The sequence below is a fragment of the Lepisma saccharinum genome, chromosome 2, assembly GCF_977018435.1.
Source record: "Lepisma saccharinum chromosome 2, izLepSacc3.1, whole genome shotgun sequence".
Lineage (NCBI taxonomy): Eukaryota > Metazoa > Arthropoda > Insecta > Zygentoma > Lepismatidae > Lepisma > Lepisma saccharinum.
In genome coordinates, this window is record NC_139230.1 from 52,934,419 (window position 1) to 52,961,868 (window position 27,450).

Here is a 27,450-nt window from a genome sequence, read left to right on the forward strand (position 1 = left end):
TGGTGCTGCTGAGTGGTGGCCTCAGGGTGAGTGTGGGTGTCCGCAATGCCCAGCATCCACATTTGCCACAGACATCAGAAGAAGATGTGGACCAAATTCAAGGAGACCACCTCGAAAAAGAAACTAGAAGTGGCATTGATACGTGGTTTTCGCACAAACGACAAGCAGAATGAGAGCCACAAAAGTATCATACGTATTCGGGGTTCCGACAATTATCGGAAAGTCAAATGTCCCGAACGAAGGGACATGTTTGGAAATGGAACGGGCCTGCGTTCCATGATGAAAGTACAAATAAGGACGGAGATACGGATTGACATTGTAATAATGTTGAACAAAACAAAGTTCAGACTGCCCCACTTGACCACCAGTACTGCTATGACGGATGCGGGCTCGCTGCTACGGCAGTCCTGCTAACATACTTTGCTTTTCTGCCACTTTTGACTTATCACAAAAATTAGGATGATAACATTTATGAAGGGACACTCACAAAGAATATTCATGCCCAGCCCGGGATTCGAACACGGGACCCCTGCCATCGTAACGTGCTGTGCTAACCACTTTTTCTTTTTTTAAAAAAAGGAATACCCCTATTCAGTTTTTCTCTTTATTCTCGGTTTTCTCATTTTGCGGACAACACAAACATCCTAGTCCTAGCCGGGATTCGAACCCGAGACCCCTGGTTCCGTTGCGCGCTGTGCTAACCACTCCGCTACGGAGGCCTACACTTAGCCACAGAGCTCTGGGCTTCTAATATGTTATGAAGATTCTTTATAATCACCCTTCAAATCGCCTTCCTAGATGACATTTTACTATACCGCGTGGGGCACCTAAAAGTACCATCCCTACATAGGTAAAGTTGGAAATTAGCAATTAAGAAATAAATATTTATTTAATGAAAAGCCCCTACCAAAAGGCCAGTAAAGATGAAACTGAAGCTACATTAAAAAAAATTTAAAAATAGACTTGCTTATCTATTAATGCATCCTGGACTGCATTTGGTAGACTACCGAGGCTCTGGCGTCTAGACTCAATCCAGTATAATCTTATGTGGGGCTTGTGTTGTTGTCTTTATAATCCTTCATTCATCTTATCTTACCGCCATCCCCATCTTCGCAATTACCCAAATGGCCAGAAAAGTGAAGTAAAATAAACTAAATCAATTAGTCATTGTGAAAGCAAAAATTCTTGACCACAAGTATAATTTCTTGACTTTTTATTGACTGCTTGACCTACAGTGTTGATTTCTTTACTTTTTCTCAACTTTCATGACTTTATTAACTGGAAGACACCCTGTATTAGCACCATGCTACGGAGGAGCATTCTCTCACTTCAGTGAGAGGAATAGCAAGAAATTTCGGTGCATCCAAATGTTATGTCCTAACGAGAGTTAGATATGTAGATGGCAAAGCTGACAAATAGCTGCAAACAAACAGTAGCTGATGTTCAGCAGTTGCTTCGAAAATCTGTCAACATGTCACACTTTTAGGATTCACCGTGTAATAAGTCTTAGATACGAATCGAGACTAAGGGGTCTCCGCGGTAAAGTCGTCTTATTATCAAGTGGCCCCAGGTTCGATACCCAGTGGAAGGACACGGTGGTTTGGATCGCACCTTAAATTGTATGCCCGCCTCGCCGATTAGCATCTGTGTATAACGTGGAATAAAAACTCAAAATCCAGTCTAAGGTAATAATTGTGGTTGTTCTCTTGTAAATTTTATCAAGTAGTAATTTACACTCATGGTTGTGATTAACAATAGACACATTTGATCGGGGAAATAAAATGCAGTTACCCGTTGTCCAACTATCTGAAAATATCAAATAGTGCATATACTGTTGCATTAAAAACATTCAAGCTAACATGCAAATTTGCATATTTATGAGGATAATAATTGCATAGTTGCAATAAATGGCGACCTGCTTTATTTAGTTATCTCTGTTCGAGGAATCTTTGGAGTGAGCGAACAAAAGCAAGTAGTGACTCGAGAGAGCTGGACCAATGAACACGTGAGAGGGAACGGGATTGTGTGAATGGCGAAAAGCGACTCCAGCTACCATCTATTTGCATCAGCGTCAGCGCATACTGCTTCGCTCCGCCCACTCGCTTTCTCCCCTTCTCTACCGCTATTCGCGGCCTTGCTCCACAGATTCCTAGGATAGATTATAGGCGTTATACTAAAAAATAACGGTTGCATTTTGTAACTTGCGACCGCTGTTTCTCGACACTTTCCATGCATTATATTGCAGAAATAGAAGTGTGAAAATAAAAATGAACAAAAATATATTTGCCGACAATTCTTCATTTAGAATATGATTTCTTACAGTTTCAGTGATCGAGGCTTGGTATCTCCGATGTAAAGGTTCTGGATTTCAGTTCATGTTGTTTTTCCTTTCAAGTTTCCAAGCCCTCCATAACCACACACACACACACACACACCTGAAGTCCTGAATATTCTCTGCCTCTCAAAAGTCTTGATAGGCTTCCTTTTCTTTTCTTCGCAAAACGAGGGAAGAAAACTTTTTACATAATCAACTCTCCAGATTTTTTTGTGCTGTCGATTTTGCCAAGGATCTCCACATGTGAACCACCTTCCTTATAGCAATCCATCAAATGCTTAGGAGAGTCACTCCTAATATGAGCCAATATTTGAAAGTTCCAAGCGGTTGCTGTGAGAGCATATTCAATTTTCATTCTAACCACAGTATCTAGAGATGGCGATATGAATGCGCCTCCCCCAACACACACAAAATGTTGCGTACCGTACTTGCAAATTAATAGGCAGACTGTTAAATTTTAACGGTAGACTATTGTAAATTTTACGGTAACTGGTTGTTGAGTTGAGTTGTGTTTTAAGTCCACTTTATGCACAGTAAGGCTAATTGGGACTGGACCTACAGTTTAAAGTGGGATCCGAACCACTTGTGCCTCCACCGGGTATCGAACCAGGGACCCCTTGATTACAAGGCGACGACGCTACCACTGCGCCATCGGGGAGGCCATTACGGTAACTGGTAACAACGCACATAAATATTGATGAAGCGACACTCATGGAGGAATGCCCAGGCCAGGACCGGAACCCGGTATCTTCAATAGGGAGGTATGTAGGTTACCACTCAACTCGCTCGGCTACCGGTGGCTACTTGGTTCAATATTCTATCTCGGGAATCTCTGGAGCAAGTCCACGCATAACGGCAGATAAGGGAAGAAAGCCAGTGTGCGGAGCGAAGCAGTACACGCTGTTACAAACAGCTGGTAACTTCAGTCTCTGTCACGTGTTAATTGGTCGAGCCTCCTCGAGTCACCTCTTGCGCATAAACTTGTTTTCGTTCGCTCGCTCCAGAGATTCCTGGAGCAGAGTATAGATGTAGCCGCACAAAAGGATAGCTATTACAAAAGTGTTAAATCAGGTCATCGCGGAGCCTACTCAACGTGGCCTCGGGCAATTTGCGCTGAGAAAATATAATATCTTACGACCTTAGTGTGGATATCACAAATACAGTTTTCCTAGTGGTCCATATGTTGCTCTAAATGTTATCTGATTCCTTTAGTGGAGGGTACTATTTCTTACCTTCGTTCACTTCTCTACCAATTCTGCCTAATCGTGACAATTCATGAAGGGAGTTACGTCCGGACAAGAACAAGAATACTACAGGTGGAATTCAACTGTAAAATTGCATAACATAGGTAGAAATGAGGTATTTTATGTTTGTGCTATGCAGCTTTTATACTTCCCCATAAAGGTATAATTCCTCGTGCATATAGCACCGTGCCATGAAAGTACATTTATGTGATGTGGGGGTTATGGCCCCACTCATTCTCGATCTAGGTGATGTGATCAGCTCCGGCCGCCTTTATGCCCCAGGGCTGCCCCCATGTATCCATTGATTTGAGGGTGGGTGAGTCCCAGAACCGCTTTATGCGGGGACAAGGCCGGAAAAATTCCGACCTTAGATCACCCATCCCATGAATCAAACCAGAGCATCGAACCCAGGAATCGAACCTGGGCCTCCCGAGTGGCAGTCAGACGCCCTAGCGACCTCACCACCGAGGCTTTTATACGACTGTAAGTTAATTTCAACAATGATGATGGTAGATGACGAGTTCAAATAAGATAAGCTGTCGTCTTGTAATCAAGGGATCCCGGTTTCTATCCCTCCGAAGGCACATTGGTTCGGATCCCACTTTAAACTCAATACTCTGATTAGCCTTTCTGAGGATAAAGTTGGCTTAAACTCTGACAAATAAGAGAACAAAGACGAATATTACATCAACGATTCACCCGAATTTCGACCGAAGTGCAATTTACTTGACGGTAACTGAAACAACTATGTGGATACATTTTAGACAGACTTGGATCGTATCCTGCCTGCTCTGAAAGGGAGATGGTGAGTGTCTAAGGTACTGAAGCCGCGTTTTAAGTGCAACTTCGTTTGTAAGAATGCCAATGTTTATCGTCATTTACACCCAGCTCTGGCAAAAAATTGCACCAAGATCTAATGACAAGAAACATTTACGTTGGCCCTTAAACAATCAGCTTCAGTGGGAGTTGAACTGATTTCAAGTTGAAAAAAACTTCATTCGTATAAGCTGTTGATTGTCTTAGATTTAGCCTTTATCGTGATAGAATGAGATTTATGAAGATGACTATTTAATATATGTTTATCTTTTATTGCACTGCAAAGAGTTGACCGTCAATATCCGCTGCCATCCAACCACCGTGTGTGTGTGTGTGTGTGTATACATACAAGCGAGTTCATGAACGTTTTTAAAGTATCAGCAGCCACAACATGGGTAGTCTAACTAATGTTATGTTAATGTAATGTAATATTATATTTATGGTGCACCTAAATGTATTTTATAATCGTCATCTATCTTTGTGTGATATAATATTCAATTTTAAATAATAAACGGTTGCGTCCCATTTTTAATAACAAACTCTTAATTTTTAATGCTATAATATTGTAAATCTACGATAACTACTACTTAATAGTATTATTGGCAAATGCTTTCAAATATTAAAAATAACTTCAGAGTGGTGTGGGAAATCCCCTATTAATCCCCATTTCGGGAATCTCAATTGGGAACTCTTCCCCACTTTCAGCCTAGAAATCTCAAATTCTTTGTCTTGAAGTGAAGAGGCGGTGATTTATACCTAGCCTCAAAAACTGGTGTCAAAAATCACCTTAATTGTAGACCTGTATCGCGGGTATTGAATTAAGTGGTAAACAAAAGAATGTGTTTTCCCCCTCGAAGAACCGTTCACGTGAAAGACTTTCGCCAAATTTCCCCGTTGCACGGGAGGTCCTCTCTCAAGTTTGCCGACAATCGGAAACCCGAAAGAATAGCCTGAATGACAGCCGCCCTGTAATGAACCATATCGCTTCTCTGCTAAAACCTTCAGTACTTCGCCGATCTGCAGTGCAATGGGGGGAGGAGTTTGAGGCTTAGTCGCGAGGACCAATGGGAGGAAGCCTGCCTCAGGAGTCCCCCCTCCCCCGCTTCGAAAGCAGTGTCTGTAATTCTGTGGAGGCAGTGTGCGTGTAGAACGGGAAAAGTGGAGTTCCGCCGTTCCGTTTTGTGTGTCCACAACGCGATCGCCTCAGCAAGGTTGCACACACGTGATGAAGACAACCGACTTCGAGGCGTGAAGTTTCGCAGGGGGAGGGGAAGAAAAGTTCGAGATCTCTCTCTCTCTTGTGTCTGTCGGTGGTGAATCAGGTTAATTCATGCTTTAATTGCCAATTAATTATTCGCATCTCGGTCAGTGTCTTGTCCAAAAGAGTGTGTTGAAGATGGCGACAAGTGAATCCAAAGAAGATTGGTGCACGAGTTGAAACCTTTAGGCAGAAACGCTTGCCCGTAAACAAGTTACGTGTCTCGCTGCTCGCCCAGTGTGGTGATTCTTCCTCCAAGGCATTCTGGACTTGAAAATGAGAAACCTGGTAGCCCTTTGTGTCCCACTCCTTGCATTTTGGATGCTTGTCCAGCTGGCTGCTGGAAACTGGATGTAAGTTATTGTTATTTGTACACTCACGATTTATGTTGCACTCGGACGCTGTTTTTTTTCTTTAAGAGTTGTATATATTCTGCAAGAAGAGGCCTTCAGTTTCGTTTTTATAGAGAATTAATAGGGGCGTCATGTCATGAATTCTGATCTAGACCGGTTGCACTCTTACAATAGATGTCCACAGTTACCGGCTGAAAGAATGTTGCTTTTTAGCCGCTATGGAGCTTCGCGATCCTGTGACATTGGACGAGAGGTGATTTCCCTAAGCGTGCAACGCTAGCGACCTCCCCCCCACACCTTTTCCACAACCACCACAATTTAGAATCGGCAAGCATGGACTTGTACGCCGACGAGCAGGTAGGGTAGGGAAGAACCACAGAAAAAGTCTTGAAAAGTATGCCGGTGTAGTAACCTTGTACAGGAACAAGTGTTGCCAACCACGAATTTGTTCAAAACTATTCTCGCGAGGGAGTTTTATTCCATGCTTCTTTATGAGAAGAGAAAAGTGTCTACAAGATCGGTTGTTCCTGAGTCTCGTTACACGTGTATCCGTTGCAAAGTCCGTATGGAATTCGCGCTCAGCCCGGGTGAAGATAAAGGGGGAGGGGCAGGGGAACCCCCACCAACTAGACCCGAGTGACCCTGGCAACAAAAGTAAACACTTTTATCCTTAGGCAAAACTTTATCTACCACAATATAATGATCATATTTAAAACTCCGTTAGTTTAGATATTAGATTTTCCAATGTAAACTTGAAAATGATACGAGATTCTTTTCGGCTTTTCAAATGTCATCAGGGCCTCCTCGATGGCGCAGTGGTAGCGTCGTCGGCTTTGTAATCAAGGGATCCCGTGTTCGATACCCGGTGGAGGCACATAGTGGTTCGGATCCCACTTTAAACTGTAGGTCCAGTCCCGATTAGCCTTTCTGTGCATAAAGTAGACTTAAAACAACAAATCAATCAATCAATCAAATGTCATCAGTCCAAGATAGACGACATACGACTTTATAATGAATAGAAATTCGGCAATATTTTAACTATTTTCCTAACTAGAAAAATGTTTATAAACAACTAAACCAAAATGAAAAAATTCATATAATTAAAAAATTGCAAGACCTTGCGTTACACCATTCTCGCATTAAATTCTTACAACGAAAAACAGAACTGATGATAAATGTTTTCGAAAGTTTATATATACACAGTCCTATGAATTTTAATTTATTTTAACTTTGGTTTCACTCGAAAAAGATTTTTTTTTGTAGATGAGAAAGTTACGTTGCAAAGTGCAATAACAATTCTTAAGGGTCCCGGGTTCGAATCCCGCTCGAGCTTGGTTGTTTGTGAATGTCCATTCATCAATTTCATTATTTCATCACTCATCCCCATCTTCGCAAATTAGCCAAGAGGCACAAAACGCGAAGTAAAATAAACAATCAATCAATCAATAACAATTCTTCACATGAAAATTCAGCAGAGCCGAGAATTTAACACTGCTCCCATGAAGTATTTTTGTAATTAAATGTATGTGCATTTCTTGCGTTATTTCAGTTATTATTACATAATAATAATTATTATGTTCACTTATCTTCTTCTAAAAAGCGTACATTGTAAATATATGTATTCTATGTGTACAAACACTCAAAGTAAAAATTTAGGGCCTCCTTGATGGCGCAGTGATAGCGTCGTCGCCTTGTAATCGAGGGGTTCCGGGTTCGATACCCGGTGGAGGCACGTAGTGGTTCGGATCCCACTTTAAACTGTGCATAAAGTGGACATTAAACACCAAATCAACAACAATCAAAGTAAAAATTTAATGCACACGCTTTTCTGATCATTGAAATGTAGAAAAAATACAAATCCATTTACCCTCAAGATATATTACATATATTTTGACGAGGAATTAAAACACATTAATTATAAAAAGTTCACATGGTGGTATTGTTCAAGCTAGGGTTGCCAGTAATTCTGTCCTTTGCCAATACAGGACACACTGAACGGCAATGTAAAATCAACTTTTAAAGAATAAAATAAACATAATATTCATTGTATTATACATGTATATATATATATATAAACATTAAAACAGTAAATACTATAAAATATTAACTTTTACAGGGCAACAAAGCAGATTGCGTAATATAGGGTACTCTAATAAAAACTGGACACCTTGCAACTATAGTTCAATTTGATGTAATGGATATAAAGAAAGTGATAGTTGGTTTTAGATATAAATTGATAGGAACAAACCAACGACCAACTTCGTTACTTCTTAATTATTTCTTAAATTTAAACCATTTAACATACCTCAGTTTATATTTTGTAATTCTTATTTGCGAATGTGGATTGTCTTTTTTTTCTGGCAACATTTTGGCTGCTTCTTGAACCAGAATATTCTTTTCAGTTATATACAACAACATTAAACTACAAATCCATTTCAAGGATTATCTTTTGTTGATGAAACTGCCTTAATTTATAATTCACTAATCTACCTGGAATTGACATTGTTCATTTGGTTGTAGGAGAAATAAACAAAAATATAATTTTTAATGGTCATTAAGAAAAAGCTTTTAGTTACTTAATATTCCAACATTAATATGTGGGTAATAGCTTATATTACTGAGTTTTACCGAAATAAACCTTAAGTAAGCCGTTAAGCTAGAATACAAAATGTAGATAGATACCAGATCGGATCTCGACAATTTCTTGTTCCTGTGATTTCCTCTGTTATTGAGATTCTTCATGCTACATAACGCAGAAACGCACAGAATAAATAAATGGTTTCATTAACGAATTCTCTGGAATCCAATTTTATGCAAGGACTTTACATAAAACTAACTTTGTAGCAGAGGTTTTCTTCCCCCCTTAACTTTCAAATATTCTAATTGATTGTAACAAAACACGTAGTACACTATAAATATATGTGTACATATATGTATATAAAGATTACAATGTATAAATCACATAATATCTGAAAATTTCAATGGAAGATAATGGGACTAGTTTTTCGCTCAAGATTGGTGTGTAGGATACAAGCCTCTCTGTCTCTCTCTCTCTCTCCTACTACTACTAATACATGTTGCATCAACTACTTTGGCTATCATTCAAGAATTCTTATTTAGATCCATGATGAAAATAACGTAATTTTAATATATAAAGATAATAAATAATAACTTACTTTCTAGGAAATTTTTCCACCCTTCGAAATAGTGAAAGGATTTATTTATCAGATTCTGAAAATTCGTTTTGATGTTTTATAATTCAAACTGACGAGACCATTTTACGCAATTTAGAGAAAAAGGAACGCGGAGAACTTAATTGTTTTCATACTACATCATTCAGATACATTTGAATACAATGTTGTGGTTTCAACGTATTTGCTGCTTAGCACGTTGCATCTCCAAATTTCTACAAAATGACTTCTTTAAATAAAAACAAATTTCACATTTTCTACTTTTAGCCCCTCCCATCCAAACACCCACACACCCAATTTAAATGCTATGTTAAGCTTTATAATTATACTTTAGTTAGGCCTTTAATTACATCCACCATGAACTTTTCACATTTCCGTTTTAGCTATAAAAGTGTCTTGTTTCTACAAAATTACTATGCATAATAACATTTTGCTCAAAAATAAAAGTTATTGTTACAAGAGACTAAATTTTGTATAACATTAAAACAAGAGAAAGTGTTTTTCTATCGTTTGTCTTTTAAGTGCAATTTTGTCTGTCTATAGATTATCCACATTTGGTGTAAAGAAGCAAAATCGAAACCAAATTATAATTAAAAAATACAGTACAGAATTACTATCTAAAAAGCAAAATGAAATTAACGAGAAACGTCCATGTACTAGTTACTTACAGAACCCAAGGAAAAGTAATAAGCACATGTTTGACAGAAACTTACTGCATTGTTAGGTATATGCCTTTCAATTCAAATTTTGGTAGGACCATTTCTGGCAGTGTTTTTAATTTTTTGTCGCTACCTTTCATGTTCAAGAAATATCGAATGTTTCATGTTATTTCTAACGTGTTCCTAACAATGCAGATCCAGGATCAGACACTTTATTGTGCTTCGCGAAATGTTAGTAGGTCTAATTGCCTCATACTACATTTTTAATTTGAGAAGCAAATATAACATTTTATCCCATTCTGTTAATAGTGGAATTTCTTGAACAACATTCGCAAGGCGGATCATCCTGAGTTCTTAGAAACGGCATCTTTTAAAGTACTTGTTTTTCACGTGAATTTTAACATATTAAATAGATTCTGAGAGTGGAAACAAATTTCCAGGCTATTCATGTTTGTCAAAGTTAATTATTAATAGCCTGTCTTTGTACACCTATTTATTATTAGTAATTGCATCGTTTTTGTTTCTTTTATTTTCGTATATAATCCATTTATCACGATATAAAAACTTTCCAGATATGACATACACTTCGAAATTTTCTATTACATGCTTTCGAAGAGTCGGTGGGAGAATGGAACTTTATCCCATCTTATTCTTGATTGCCCAATATCGAAATTTGCACATGTTTTGCAATCAAAAATATTGCTACCGTCATTAATAGCATTTCGCATGTCTGCGCAAATTTCATTGTCAATATTGAAAACTTCACTGGCTGATAACAACATGATAATACAAAATGCGACGAGGTGGATAAATATATACATATTTTTTCAATAGTTTTCTTTGGGAATGTGTATATGTGCATAGAACGACCGGAACTTCACGATTCGCCATCCATATACAGAACTCGAAATGCATCAATCAAGCATATTTCACTTTTGGTGCATAAATTAACACAGTAAAATGTAATTTTGGTTTCTTTGAAATGACCTACACGATCTTCTCAATTGATGCATTTTTGGCATCACACGGCATAGCAGCTATTAAAAGTACTCTTGCATGCATTTCTCTATATAATCTGATGCACCAAAAGAGCATCATCAGCAATTTTTGAACTTTGATGTGTTACTGGAGTAAAAAAATGGTATGTTTGGGTCAATTGACACATTTTGGGTTCTGTGTTTAGAATATGAGAAATTAAATTAAAAGTTTTATGCTCAATACGCTATCACCTTGCAATCTAATTATAATATAAAGTGCACTTATCATAATTTTGGAGCTGTAATAGCCAATTCTACCTATTATTATATAAAACAGCATGAAGTTAAATACCTATAACTATGTAAAATTACAATGATGCTCACATTCGAGGCAACTCAGGCTTAAAATCTTGACCGTGGATTTTCTACGGTAGTATTATATTAAAGTGACACTAAGTACAGCATGTACTAAGTAAGTAAGTACACTAAGTAAATCACACGTTAAGGAAAGAAAACCATTTGAAAATTTATTTTACTTTCCTTTCTAACATTATCTCTAATGAATATGTCAACATTCTTTTATGGTGTTAAAAACTGTGCCAACAAGATTAGAGCGCTACTAAAAAATGTGTACACTTCTGAAGCAGCTCTTTCGCACATTCATCTCTCATTGTGACATCTTAGTAGAAAGATTTAATGAAATGATCATGCATTTTACATAAACGTATTGCAGTACTTTTTTTCTGAATTTTATGCTACATCTGATTCACGTGCTTCTTCGTTATTATACTGCTCAGGATTCGAATCGTGGCTTCGGTATGGCTGTTCTTTGTGAGTGGAGTGTGTCTTCATCAATTTCATTATATCACCAATCATCCTCATGGTCGCGATTAGCCAAAAGTGACAAAAAACGACGCTACATAACAAATAAATTGAAATCGTTATTATACTGTAGGTCCAGTTCCCATTACTGTAGGTTAAAACAAAATTTCAATTTTTTTCATTTTTATAAACGCAACATCAGACAACCATTCATTCATTACTTCCCCCTCCTTCAGGAATTTTTTCCTTCGTTCTCATTTTTTCCAAATTCAATTTTGATGTTTAGTTTGTTGCACACCAGATACGATTTCTGCTTGCAGCGCAACTTTCCAAAATTGTGATGCAAACATGTAACTGTAGATATAGATTCCATGGCATGTGAGTATATAAATGGGAAAACTAGATTTGCCGTAACTTGATCTTGTTGACTACCCTCTACATAAACCTTTGATTCCATGGTTGTGTGTATGTGTGCGTTAAGTCACGACAGTGTTGACTTCCACACGTCCGATTGTTATTTGTGTCAATTTTGATGTGCCCACTTCTCGAATACTCCGCCAGTGTCCCTGATGTAGCGTTTTGCATTAATGATTTTTTCACACCTCCTAATACCCCAAAACGTTCCTTAACACACCCTCATATTTTTCAGAAAGGCTCAATTCATGGTCATTCTTTGCTCTAAATTCTTCCTTACACCCTCCCTCTAAATATGAAATAACACTCCCCAGGATGGAAAATTCTGGACAAACCTCTGTTTAGCATAACGCGCTGCGAGGTCGTGTCAGGAAATCGAATTTCTCGTAAGAGGATATGATTTATATGAACTAAAAACTAAGGCTTAGGATTTATATGAACTAAAAACTATCAAAATATGCATGGAAACATGCCATAGAAACTTTAAAAAATAAACACTAACATATGCAAAGCAAAAGCAAACATGAGAAGTCATAATCACGAATGTAATCCTGCCGACCTCGCGGGGGAATGGTTGGCATAACACGCTACGAAACCGAGTTCGTATCCAGGCATGGACACTGGTGATCTTTGTGTGTCCCTTCATCAGTTTCATCACATAATCACTCATCGTGGTGATTAGCTAAAATGGCAGAAAGGCGGCGTTAAATAAAAATCAAAAAGCGAATGTAATCCTTTTGATAGATTTATCCTAGAATATGAAGGAAAAATAAAATTTCTAAATCTGAGACGATATGTACTCAAAATGAATTTTTGTTTTATTTTTTATTTAGTGTTCCTTTTCTGCCACTTTTGGCTGTGAGACGATGAAGATGATAAATGATGATTAGCTGAAATTACCCAGGTCGGGAATCGAACCCGAGAGTTTGTGTGGAGAAATCGAGAGTGGACAATTGAAAGCCCTCGGCCTCTGAGCAGTTTGAAAATATTAACATCAAAACTGCCTACAGAAATTTACGTGACACAATACAAAGAGTATTTTTCCAAATTTTCAACAACTTCTGTAGACGCTGTGTTGACGTAACTGGCGCGAATTTCATGTTGGAAAAACTCAATATAGTTTCTTCAGTTCGGTGTGTAAGTGTTATGTTTTGGAAGGCACCCAAACGTCAGCCCCTTTTCCACGTAGTCACCCCAGTAACTACATCCTTGCAGGCCCACGAGGTTCTGGCGCCTGGACCCAGGCGTGCTGAGTGCCCTTTATAGGCTCACATTTTAGTCCTCGGACGACGGTGTAGTATTTGTCGCAGTACAAGTTCAGCAAATGGAGTTGGTTTGTTATAGTTAAGAGGTCTTCTCTCCGTATTAAATGACGTGTGAAAATTACCAATGTAGAGAAGCAGCCATAATTTTAAAAAAATCGATCAATCAGTTCCTTCAATTCGGCTGGAAAATTAAGTAGACAAATAAGCATTATAACCTCTTTCTTGCAAGCACTGCAAAATATGACTTTGCCAACTTTAGTATGGCACTTCTCTCAGTATCCGTCAAGTGACTATGCCAGAAGATTGATTGAGTGATTGAATTGTTGTTTTAAGTCCACTTTATGCACAGAAAAGCTAATCGGGAATGGACCTACAGTTTAAAGTTGGATCCGAACCACTGTGCCATGTGCCTCTACCGGGTATTGAACCCGGGACCCCTTGATTACAAGGCAACAACTGCGCTATCGCGGAGGCCCTATATATGCCAGAAGGAAGGGGAGGGGGACGAATTTCACGTTATCGGACAATCCGGTATTCCTTCCTGTCCTCCCCAAAACAGACAAGAAAAGTTTTCTAAATGAATGCAAAAATACATTTTATATGCAGTATTTAAGTGTAAATAGAGTGTGATTTTTTCCCTTCACAAAAATAAATTCTCTCCTCCTCTAGCCATCATTCAATTATTTTCTAACATCATGACATTACATTATTTGAAATTTGAGCAAAACGTTGCTTTATACATTTTGAAAGCTCAAGAAAGAGTCACATGACTAAACAACAGAAAGGATCAAGAAACGGGATTTCTTAAAATTTTAATGTGTGACTCGTGTCATCCAATAAGACACATTGAGTTTCTTTTAAAGTCCACTTTATGCACAGGAAGACTAATTTGGGCTGGACCTACAATTTGAAGTGGGATCAGAACCACTTGTGCCTCCCTGGTGTAGATTCCGGGGCCCCTTGATTACACGGCGACGACGTCACCACTACGCCATCTTAGAAGCCCTAGACGCATTCCTCTCCCAGTGTGCAATGTGAGCGACCCGGCGTTCTTGGTAATATTAAGGAAATGTCCCTTGGAGAAGCAATACAAACTAGTTGCAAATTTGAAAGTCTTTTTATTTGGCCAAGAAAAGTAGAAATCCTCACAAATTCTGTAAAATATACACTGTATATGTGGAAATCAGGGTGGCGACAGACCTGGAAAACCTGGAAAACCGGGAAAAGTCAGGGAATTTGAGGTGCCAAAAAAAGTCAGGGAAATGTCAGGGAATTTCGTCTTCATTGACTTTTTTTTATTATTTATTTAAAGATATCGTTATGGAACTGCACGGGAACAGGAAATCTCGTTCGTAAGTTTCGGCCTCAACTTTTAGGTCCCTTTTATGTGCAATACAACCACGGCGCCAGAAACCAGTGATGGCAGGAGGAGAGAGAGAAAGAGAGAGAAATTTCTCTCGCCTGGGCTTCTCACCCAGAATTTTAAATTCGAACACTCTTTGTAGGAAATATGTTATAACTCGGGCACTATGGGAGTAATCTACTTCGGATAAGTTTTGTTTTGCAACTACAACATCAGCGCACTCAAACGAGTACAATTCAGAACACCGGACCGAGGGTTTGGGGGGCACGTTCCCCGAATTTCAATAGAAAAAACAAAAATCTGGAGTTTGCCCCCTCTTCTCCCGCTATTTTGGGGAGAAGTCGCGAACTTTAGTATTCTTTTCAAATAATGGACATTTTTCAAGATAATGAAAAATGTTTCATGTTATTGGGTGCCATACAAGTTGAATACTAAACCAAAATGTGATTTTATTATATTTTTTTTTACAAGAAATAGGTAATTTGCATATTGCTCAGAAAATTGTTATAACTCGGGCACTACGGGAGCAATCTTCTTCGGATAAGTTTTGTTTTGCAGGTAAAACATAAGAGCATGTAACCGTGTACAATTCAGAACGCCGGATCGATGAAGGGGAGCTTGGGGCACGACCCCCGAATTTCAATGGGAAAAATGTAAAAATCTGGCGTTTCCCCTTCTTCAAGTTCTTCCCCGCTATTTTGGGGAGAGCGCGCGAACTTTAGTATTATTTTCAAAGAATGGACATTTCTGAAGAGAACGTAACATGTTTCATGTTCTTGGGTGCCATACAAGTTGAATAATAAGCCAAAATGTTATTTTTTTACGAAAAATAGGTAATTTTCATTTTTGGAGGTAAATTGTTATAACTCGGGCTCTATGGGAGCAATCTACTTCGGATAAGTTTTGTTTTTAATCTATAACATCAGAACATGCAACCGTGTACAATTCAAGACGCCGGACCGAGGAAGGGGGGCGGGGGGCGCAACCCCCGAATTTCAATGAAAAAACATAAAAATCTTGAGTTTGCCCCCTCTTCTCCAGCTATTTTGGGGAGAAGGTGCAAACCTTGGTATTTATCTTCAAAGAATGTATGTTTGCAAAGAGAATGAAACATGTTTCATGTTCTTGGGTGCCATACAAGTTGAATAATAAGCCAAAATGTGAAACTCTGTTTTTTACGTAAAATTGGTAATTTGCATATTGCTCAGAAAATTGTTATAACTCTGGCACTATGAGAGCAATCTACTTCGGATAAGTTTTGTTTTGCAGCTAAAATATCAGAGCATGCAACCGTGTACAATTCAGAACGCCGAACCGAGAAAGGGGGTTTGGGGGGCGCGACCCCCGAATTTCAATGAAAAAAACCATAAAAATCTGGAGTTTGCCCCCTCTTCTCCTGTTATTTGGGAAGAAGGAGCGAACTTTAGTATTCTTTTCTAAGAATAGACATTTCTCAAGATAATGAAACATGTTTCATGTTTTTGGGTGCCATACAAGTTGAATAATAAACCAAAATGTGATTTTTTTAAAATATTTTTTTTACGAAAAATAGGTAATTTGCATATTGCTCAGAAAATTGTTATAACTCGGGCACTATGGGAGCAATCTACTTCATTTGTTTTGTTTTGCATCATAGCATGTAACCGTGTACAATATAGAACGCTGAACCGAGGAAGGGGGGAGTTTGGGGGTGCGACCACTGAATTTCAATGAAAAAAATATAAAAATTGGAGTTTGCCCCCTCTTCTGCCGCTATTTTGGGCAGAAGGCGCAAACCTTAGTATTCTCTTCAAAGAATGGACGTTTCCAAAGATATTGAAAAATGTTTCATGTTCCTGGGTGCAATACAAGTGGAATAATGAGCCAAAATGTGAAACTCTGCTCGGAAATGTGGCATGGATATGTTGCGGAAGGGGGGAAGGTTGGTCATCAATATGAATTTCCCAGGCCTGCTCCAGACCTGTGTCAGTTTCCACCCAAACATAAGAGTATGAAGGTCCAAAAAGCACATTCATTCCGTAATCAGCACCATGATACCATATGGTATCATCAGGCCAGTACGATCTTACTCTGATGATACCATATGGTATCATCGGGGGAGTAAAGATTAAGCCTCTTAAATATTATGTGGAAAATGCATTGAATTATATTTTTTTCATGTCCGTATGGGAGTAGTAAGGGGACTTGTCAACAGATGGAGGGGATAAGAGCGGGTGGCGCCGTCCGATAGTTGTCGGACATCGTAGTAAGGCATTTTGTTGGGCAAACTGAAGGAACATGGAAACAAATAGGTTCCATTGATACATGCGATTTTTGTCGAATATCGCCACCCGACAAAGTATCTCACTACAACATGCGACAGAAATTGCATGGACTGCAATATCCAACAAAAATCGCATGCATAAACAAGAAGAGCTTTATACTGCAAATATGCTGATGGAATTTTATTACTCTTCTGGCTCACTTCACCTTATTTAATGTAGCAGTGCTTACGAAGGTTTACTTTCATCATCCTGACGTATTACTGGTTTCGCACAAGTTAACATACGTTTACAATGACATTGCACTATTCTTAGATATCAAGAAGAATTCAACCGAATGGGATATATAGTGAATACTATCACGAAAAAGTGAAACATAAATCTGCGTTGGTGAACGTTATAAAAATTGGCAAGTGCATGCTCCCAAACTCAAATTTACTGCAACACTAGTATTGTAATGACATTAACACCACTCTCTGTACTGTCTGTTTAAACTCGTGAGAGATGGTCATTAATCTCTCGCTGAGTAAGGTTAATGTCCAATATTATGAAATAAAATACTAATAATAAATACGTAAATATTTTAATATCATATTTACTCGAATCATTCAATCATAAAAGCAAATCCTTTCTTCAAGAATTGACTTTTCTCTGTCAGCCCTGCTAAATTTTCACTTTGCATCTACTAATTTATACGAGGGGTGGCCAGAAAGTAATTTCCAATTAGTAGGGACATTGATTTTTCGCAAACGCGAAAACCGTGAAAAATGGTAATTGCTGCGAAGTTATGTTTAGGAATGTGCAGTGATGTCTGGACACATTTTTCGCCCGTTCGAAATATCGAAATAATGCGAATTTGTCATAAAATGCGAATTGTTGGCGTTTTTAGCGATTTTATTAAGGAAATGTCCTAAAACAACGAAAAATTCCATGAAATCCAACATTCTTGTCTTTTCTAGGCCATGTTTGTGTACATAGAACATGCAAGTTTTCCAACATTGTACTCAATAGTAAACTATAGAGTTATACGTACCTGGAATAATTCTGAGAACCACATTAAATCATGTATTTTCCACGATTTTTTCAACTTCTATCAAAACCATTTGCATCACAGAGCAAAGTGGCAGGGTTCTAACAGGAGATCGAGTGCGTATCTACCGTCACACGGGAGCCACATCTTCGTATTTGTCGCACGAGATATGTTTTGAATTACCAAGCTAAGTGCGCACCATCAGCATTTATCGAGCGAGTAATAATGGAGCTCAGTCGTTAGGGCGTCAGGGTCCATCCCCTGCTGGGGAGAACCGGGATGTTTTTCACCTATTCAAACTGAGCGTGCAATGTAGGCTACATCGCAGTCTGTGAGAGACTGTATGAGAGCTGCAATCTTTAACCTAGAACTGTCCTAAACCGGCTGCATTGCAACTGTACCACATTACAGCTACATGCCACTTCTTCCTGCCTGCATGTGTGTGTGTCGCTCTCCGACCACTAGTGCTGCGTATAGGCACCATTGGAGCTTTTTTCAGGATGCCCCTCGTATATGAACTTTCAGAAGCTTTTATTATTAGAGTGTTCTGTTTTAATGTGTAGTTAGCTAAAACAGGTATCTATACAATGCAATTCTATAAATTCCTTGCATTAAATTTCTAATACCTACATACCATTTTCGTCAGCAGTAATGGTATAACTGCATGTTGTCAGTTTCACAGTACTTCACTTGGATATACTGTACTGAAGCAGAAATCCCATTGATAATGTAAGGAAATATGACACTTTATTTTGTTCGATTCAATTGTTTCACTTATATGCAAGAGTTAAGTTGTTTGCTTTACAGAGAAGAGAGAAGTAGCTTCAAGCATCGAAAAATGAGTCTGACGTCATGGTTCTTGCAAGCAGAGGGTTCCAAACCTTAGTGGAAATATCAACATATAATACCGAGAATGTATAGGGAGACTGATAAATTACAAATTGTATTTCTTAATCAATCACTCTTCACTTTTATCTCATTTAGTCGTAACTTTATAAATAATCAAGTATTTTATTTTAAACTTACTGCGTATGACAAAATTCCATAATCCTTCCGTAGCTTGTGAATTGTAATAATTTTCCAAATTCACTATTTTGCAGTTTGAATTCAAATCATAGAGAATAGAGAAATTAAGTCAATTTCATAGAAGATAATATTGGTACTTAACAAAACCATACGTGGATGTGTATGAGTTTATTATTTCCATTTGCAGAAACATCAATTTAGTTTAGTTTGTAATTGTCAGGGAAAAATGTAAATTTTGTCCTGGAAAACCTGGAAAAGTCAGGGAATTTCATTTCTGCTTGTTTGTAGCCACCCTGGGAAATTAAATATGCATTTATGTAATAAATTGCCAAAATATGCCAAATAAATGTCCTTTCATTGACTTTGTCAAAAAGCATAATGAAACAGCTGTTTTGAAGTATGCCTCTTTAGATAGGAACATGAATTTTCATACAAATTCTAGTCTACTCTACTTTGTGGTTATTTTATTATCCATTTAAACAGTTCATCATCATTCATTCATTTCATCGCAATTAACTTTTAGGAGCAGGCAAGTGACACAAAATCTAAACATGCAATACGTACAACAGAAATGTCAGATAAGAATGCGTGTGCCTACTGCTAGTTTGATTTGTCAGAATTTTGCCACCGTAATAGAGGTTAATATTTTGGTGCAGTACGTAAAAGGGGTAGGAAGTTATGTAATTTTAAAAGAGATACAAATTCTTGTGATAATGCGACCTTTTTGTTCGTTTTAACACATCTCATGGTTAAAATTTGTATTTTGGTTTTTATGTGCACACATACGTGGTTATAATGTTACTCTCGCCTGTACTAAAAATAGCAAAATCGTCAACATTTATTTTAAACATTTTGACATTTGCTTAATTTATTAAGAGTTACATCGATAAATATTTATTTCATCACGGTTTTTTTATTTGTTTGTTTACTCACCCTTATATGTACATCTGTTGTGTAACAAGGCAAATTGTGATGAAGAGAATGCTGGGTAAAGTAGATGCATGCCATACAGGATAACTTCTCAAGAGGCAGACGTAATATTCACCTCGTTTAATTTTTTTTGTAATAAGTAAAAATGTTAATTACTATTTCTACTTTCCTCTTTCTATTTTAGTTATTATACGTTAAAATACGTAGTTTAATTATTTTATCATCTAGGTTAATCACAAAAGTGAGGACAACCAATGAAATTGCTGATGAGACAAAATACGATGACATCCATCTCACGTTTTTTCCGACCGAATGAATCAAATTTTCTTTAATTAGACCGTTTATTAGTTCCAGATATCATCATAATATCTGCACAAATGGAATGCAGGAAAAGCGAAAAAGCCAATGAATTTTTTGGTCCAAAAATGATCGCGCAATCAAGTGCACTGTTCACCTGCTCGGACATATTAAAATTGATCATTACAAATATGTATTATATACATACACTAATGCTAAATATCAAATTAGGAAAAATCACTTATTTGAGCATAGACAGTATGAACTACTATTTACATGTGCACACATAATTCACACTTGAGTTTATTACTAATTTTTTAAATAAGAAATCATTACCTCTATCAACATTGATATCCAGCATGGGGATACATGACGTAATGAATTAATTTAAACTCCAAACTACATCTTCATGAAACATTTTTTTTATAGTTTTCTTATTTTACGTGCTTTTAATGCCTCTTTAGGCTAATAGCGACGGCGAGGATGGATGATGATTACATAAAATCGATTAATAAACTCACAAAGGAACGCCCTGGCCAGGACTCAATCCTTAGTATAAGTGGCGAGACCGCGAGTCCAGCAATCAACTCGGTTGTTGTAAGGTTTATTTTCAAAGTTTATATCCCATATATGCTCAGATTGTGTAATCGGGACTGGACCTACAGTTTACGAGACCCTCTGATTACATACAATATGAAACTGCACATTGCCGAGACCCTATGAAACTTATTCATACTATAAAGACAAGGAGAGCCCTACTTTCCAAATATGATTTTACTAGTTGCAATTCAGTGCTTCATTGTTTCTTCGTTGCTACTAGTTTAGACGAATTATTGTCTTGTCGTAATAGTATCAAGTTCCAAATCTGTTCTCCCACAAATGAAAATGGTCGATTGGCATTCATCACAATACAAATTAAACACCGTATTTCGTTCATGTAGGAAAACAGGTTGCATCATGACACATGTTACATTTTTATTCTGAACTGTGAACATTGCGGTAAATTTACACTACACTACACTACACCAGTGACTGTTGCACTGCACATGTTTGACATGTTTATTCGCCATCACTGTTGCTTATCTGAAAATAGAGAAAGACCAGTTGCCAGCCTACTTTGCCTCTCTCTCTCTCTCTCTCTCTCTCTCTCTCTCTCTCTCTCTCTCTCCCGCCCCCCTCGTCTTATAATCAAGGAATCCCAGGTTCGATAACCGGTGGAGGCACATAGCAGTTCGGATTCTACTTTAGACTGTACTTTCAGTCCCGATTACCCTATCCGTACATAAACTGGACTTCAAACAAACACTCGTACCGAACTCGTGTATATTGTCACTCAAACATGCTCCAAATTCGACCGAACGATAATAATTTTGTTTACCATATGTGTTTGTTCAACGAAATATTCATCTTCATGCAAGGGTATACCAACCGTAACGTACAGAGATGTCACAGTTTTATAACACGCAAGGAAGGGACGAGAACGTATCGATGCTTCCCGCATTGTAATGTTAATGGCGCATGCATTAATTGTATAGCACAGCGCCACGTCCTCTACAACAATGTGATGTTTTGAAGATTTTTTTTTATCTGCCTCTGCACTGAAGCTCCCCGCACAGCCGTTCGGGAACACCAACGAGCGAACACAGTCAACATGAAACGAGTTCTCGACCACCTGTGATCTAGTTCTGTACTGTCATCCTGCATCGTTAATTGTGGCTCATGTTTATTCAGCGTTGAATATTAGTTCGATAACCGGTGGAGGCACATAGCAGTTCGGATTCTACTTTAGACTGTACTTTCAGTCCCGATTACCCTATCCGTACATAAACTGGACTTCAAACAAACACTCGTACCGAACTCGTGTATATTGTCACTCAAACATGCTCCAAATTCGACCGAACGATAATAATTTTGTTTACCATATGTGTTTGTTCAACGAAATATTCATCTTCATGCAAGGGTATACCAACCGTAACGTACAGAGATGTCACAGTTTTATAACACGCAAGGAAGGGACGAGAACGTATCGATGCTTCCCGCATTGTAATGTTAATGGCGCATGCATTAATTGTATAGCACAGCGCCACGTCCTCTACAACAATGTGATGTTTTGAAGATTTTTTTTTATCTGCCTCTGCACTGAAGCTCCCCGCACAGCCGTTCGGGAACACCAACGAGCGAACACAGTCAACATGAAACGAGTTCTCGACCACCTGTGATCTAGTTCTGTACTGTCATCCTGCATCGTTAATTGTGGCTCATGTTTATTCAGCGTTGAATATTATGGGAGTCTTTACAATATAGTGAATAAAAGTTTGTGGAACGTTTGTCCTTTATGCCTCAACGTAAAATTTCAGGGACAGTTGAAATCTCTTCAAACCTGTCCTTCTTAGGCGATCTAAACAACTCTTAACAAGAGGAAAATGAAGGCGACGTTTGCCTTTCTGACTGAAATAAGATTAATTAAAATCCCATAAACTCCCTACGTTCGGATATCAGAACATCGTTCATTTCCCAGAGAACAAATACGGAAAAAATATGTACTTTCAATGTTATTTGTGATCTCATCTAAATACTACTAATCAAGTTTTTTCTTTGGAACCATCTAATGACATTACTACCGATCTCACTGGTGGAGTGGTCAAGTGTAATACGTTAGCAAGCCAGATAGTTTGAACCCTGCTTAAACATGAATGTGTCATTGCGTTTGTCTCATCAATTCATCATTCATTCTCATTATTGCGATTAACCCAAGAAATAGGGCCGACCTCTTTGGCGTGGTGGCTAGCACAGGAACCTGGCTAGCACCAGGGTTCCTGGGTTCGAATCCCGGCATGGGTATGGGTGTTCTTTGTGAGTGTCCGTTCATAAATTTCATTATATCATCACTCATCCTCATCTTCGTGATTAGTGAAAAGTGGCAGAAATGCGAAGTAAAAAATAATAAATCAATCCAATCAAAAAAAAAGAAAGAGAGAAAGAAACGTTGAATACGCGAAAATGTGCGGGGAATTACTAGAAATGAGATTGTAATATACCTTTCTTACATAAACCCCATACATGCTATCAGAAGACTAGAAAAGAAATTACGATCTTATGAGAACTGCTTAGAAAGTACATTTAATGTTGTTATCTGTAGCAAGTTTATCATTATCGTTGCAAATTTGCGAATATTGTAGGCTGTACCACAGAGGAAGAGGTAAAGAAAATACGTGTCATACTAGGAACATCCGAGATAATTAATATCATAATGTAGAGCGTTCTTAAAACATTATAGATAACACGGACAAAAGATAAATGAAAACAAGTTGTTCAGTAGTGTTCTCGTGTAGCGCAAAATAATCGGCGTTTATCCAGAAACATAAAAAAAAATGACAAGCTACTGAAAAGAAGTAGTGGGCTCCGATTTAGAAAGGTAGAAAACAGCGGCGAAGGGACTTCATGGGCTGACAACGCGTCCCAACGAAAATCCGGTTGACACGCCTTGTCCTTCAAAGGGCTGCTGCCTCACTATTTCAGTTTCTAAGAAAAATGTTCTGTACTGCAAATGAGTATCATGTAGGGCGTGGCTACTGTTTTGGAAAAGTTTATTCCCATAAAGAAGTAAAATATCTGTACAAAGGTAATCTGAATTTCTAGATTTTAATACGTATATATGATTCATTTTTGCAGGTCAACATTTGTGTAGAAAGTACTTGAGGGAGTAATTTTTGCTAGAATTGTAACATAATTATTAATATTTTGTGTTTGCAGTAGCATTATCTGCACTTAAATATTGATTGTTTATTTATTGATTCATTTGCTTTATTTTGTGCCACTTTTGGCTAATTTGCAAAATGGGTATGAGTGATGATATGATAAAATTGATGAATGGACACTCACAAACATCCATTCCCAGGCCGGGATTCGAACTCGGGACCCCTAGCGCCGTAGCGCGATGTGCTAACCACTCCGCCGCGGGGGCCGGCACCTAAATATTATATGTTGTATTTCTAGATTATAGAAAACAATGTGAAGCACAACCATTCTCCTGAAACATTTGCAGTTGAAAACAACTCACGTTCCCTGTGGAGGCACATTACGCAGTGGTTCGGATCCCACTTCAATCTGTAGGTTCTTTCCAAATTAGCCTAACTATGCAAGAAATGATGTTAAGACAAAACTTGGCAACTCTTTTTTTTAAAAAAAAAAAAAAAAGTATGTAGCAATTCGAATATTTTGTAATCGGAACTAAGCAACAGCATATATGGATGACTAATTATTTTACAGTGTGTCGTCATATTTTCACTGTAGAGGACATGCAGGTGAACAACATTTCTTTCTCGTTGAGAACTCCCTTTTAGACGCTAACCGCTCTCAAAAAACTAAAATCATCATCCTGTAGACATGCAACCATACAGCATAGCCAGGATTGCCACTCACATTTTTGTTGTAAGAAAAAAGTACTAAAAGCGATAGTGTGCAAGTAGTATCATGCCAGCAGAGACCTCTACGGGGATGAAATAACTGGAATTATTTACCTAAAATCGTGCATATAACAAGATACATACATGGTGCCTATGGTGTTTTAACCTAATTGCTGCTTTGGCAGTAAGGAATTCATTTGTAATTCTTTCCACAAGAATTCACGCTAGTATTTATCTGGTTCGTTCGTAGCGTACTAAACATTTAGTGCTTTGTCTTACTACTAAAATAACAGTGACAACCGTGTATCTGTGCTGCGTGATTTCATTCATTCAGGATAAAATTTGCGTCCGTGCTTTATAGCAAGTTTCTGTGTAGCTATTATTATTATTATTTGCATTTTCGTTATTTTGCGTACTTTTTCTGCCAGTTTTGGCTAATCGCATCGATGAGAATGGATGATGATGAGATGAAATGTGATGAAGGGACAATACAAAGTGCACCCATGACTTGGCGGGGACTTGAACCCTTAAACTCCAGTGGCGAGGTTGGAAGTCGACCATATAACGCGCTCGGCCACCGAGCCGCCATGTATCAGTGGCGATATACTGAGTCTAAGATATGGACTATCTCACAACAATACGTGGTTCTTGGCTATGAAGGAAGGATGAGACTATAATTAACTCGAGAACATGAGCTATGTTGCAAAACTTATAAGAAATATGGTTGCCAAATACTAAGAAATCAGGTTGCCAACTCCTAAGAAGTCAGGTTGCCCACTTCTAAGAAATTAGATTGCTAACTTCAGAATTGCAATCATAACCTTATTGAAATGAGTATTTTTATTTACAGTTTCTAAGCTATTTTTTTCTGTATTTCACTCTCTAGGCTTCAGGCTTCGCAGATACGCTAGAATATACGCTCCTGGTATGTATGTATGTATGTGTGTGTAGGTATAGACTATATGTGTCACACACACAAACACACAAAATATAAAAGACATGTCGATTGCCCAAGGGTCCCAGGTTCGAATCCCGCTCGGGCATGGTTGTTTGTGAATGTCCATTCATCAATTTTATCGCTCATCCCCACCTTCGCAAGTTAGCCAAGAGGCACAAAACGCGAAGTAAAATAAAATAAATCAAATCAAATCAAAAACATGTCGATTGCCAATTGTCACACAGAGTTACAGAACAGCAAGGGCATGGAAATAATTGTGTTGGTAAAGGTGATTTCAATAGTGGGTTGCAATAGCAACAGAAGCTTTGTTTTCTTGTAAGGTGAACATGGTTATTGTGACCTGTGTGAGCTTTGTTATTGTATCGTTGATTACAGCAGTTTATGAAAGTGTTTTTCAGGGTGGAAGTTTAATCTGTTCGGCAAAACCAATTAGATGAACAATATTGCATTAACTTCATGAAGACTAGAACTCCTTTTAAGTATTAAATATCACGTTGCATTCAAAAGATTCGGTCCATTGTCGACAATAATGTATTTATTTTTTGCAAGTCGACATCCATTTCTGAAAATTTTCTGCTTACAACCGGAAGAAATATTTAAATCCTGAACTTTATTTCCTGGAGCACGTATTCTGTTATGTTGAATTAAGAGATTTGTGGTGACAACGATCTCTTTTCTACATTTTGTTGCAGGAATATCACTTTTATCAGATGCGTCCATATTTTGTGATCAGTTTTATTGAAATATTTCTCTGAATCTCTGATTTTTCTGATCGTTGTTAATAATCTCTGAGGCGTGGTCTCTCGCAATTTTTTTTCGGGTTTCCATGTTGTATCTTCGTCATTTTCTATTTTATCATCATCGTTGCGATCAGTTTAATGAGGCAGAAAAGCTCTGCAAAATAAATAAATACACACCAAAGCACAAAAAGAACCAATGTATCTTAGCGATGCTGGAAGAAAAGATTAAATTTATTTCTGGGTAATTTCTGCTTTACTTTGCAACAACAAGAAGTTACTGCGAACAGTGATTTTTTTTTAACGGATTTTCTGGTCATTTCTAGTATCTACACTGTTCGAAAGAAACGTCTTACTCATAGAAGTCCATTCTTTTCAAGCGTAAGAGATTTATGTTTTTAATTTGCTAGGGTGGATCCGCACAGGAATCCAACTACAGAATTTGTCTTTGTGTGTTGAACTTTCAGGTGGCCATTACCCTTCCTTACTCACCCTAAGTGTCGCTTTTGATTGGAAGTCTACACGGAACCTAGTCAGTAGAGTGCGTGATATTATGACAAAAATTCTAGGAAAAATTACCCTCTGTAGTAAGAAACAACAAAGAAGTAGTCAGTTCACAAAGATGCTAAACGAGCACGTGTTTGCTGTGACAGCAAACACAGACGCGCAGGACACTGCTAACAAACATGCAAAATTCAGAATGCTCCAAGAGACCGAACGTTCAAAGGAGCTCCTGCATTGTGAGCGTGTGTGAAGATGAAGATAAAAAGTGGCCGACAGGCTCTCTTTGCTCAGGTTACAAAAAACCTGTCACCGTTAAATGACGATCGTCCCAGGAACAACTTATCCACTCGTGATATCAGGCTCTGGTGTGCGATTTCGATCCATTCTCCGTAAAGCTACGCCACAGTCTTGTAAAGGATATTAATGATGCTTCTGTCAATTCAATTGATGCAACATGACAGAGAACACAGCACCTTCGTAAGATAAAGTTTCCTGTTTCCACCGGCGATTGTTCGGAACGCGCGCACAAATACAAAATGGCAGAAAGAAAAAGTTGTAAGGCTAATGGAAGAAGAAAAAGACAGTCTAGGAAAAAAATACGTGG

The 27,450-nt window shown here is 38.0% G+C and overlaps 1 protein-coding gene across 1 annotated transcript in view; it reads left to right on the forward strand.

Moving 5' to 3' along the window:
• Nucleotides 1-5,545: 5,545 nt before the first annotated feature.
• Nucleotides 5,546-27,450, forward strand: part of LOC145984033 (protein Wnt-16-like) — a 176,024-nt gene continuing 154,119 nt past the window's right edge. Inside the window, exon 1 of the mRNA XM_083117367.1 lies at nt 5,546-6,006. Coding sequence (XP_082973493.1) covers nt 5,930-6,006 — 77 coding nt within the window. The 5' untranslated portion in view covers nt 5,546-5,929. The remainder of the gene's footprint in view (nt 6,007-27,450) is intronic.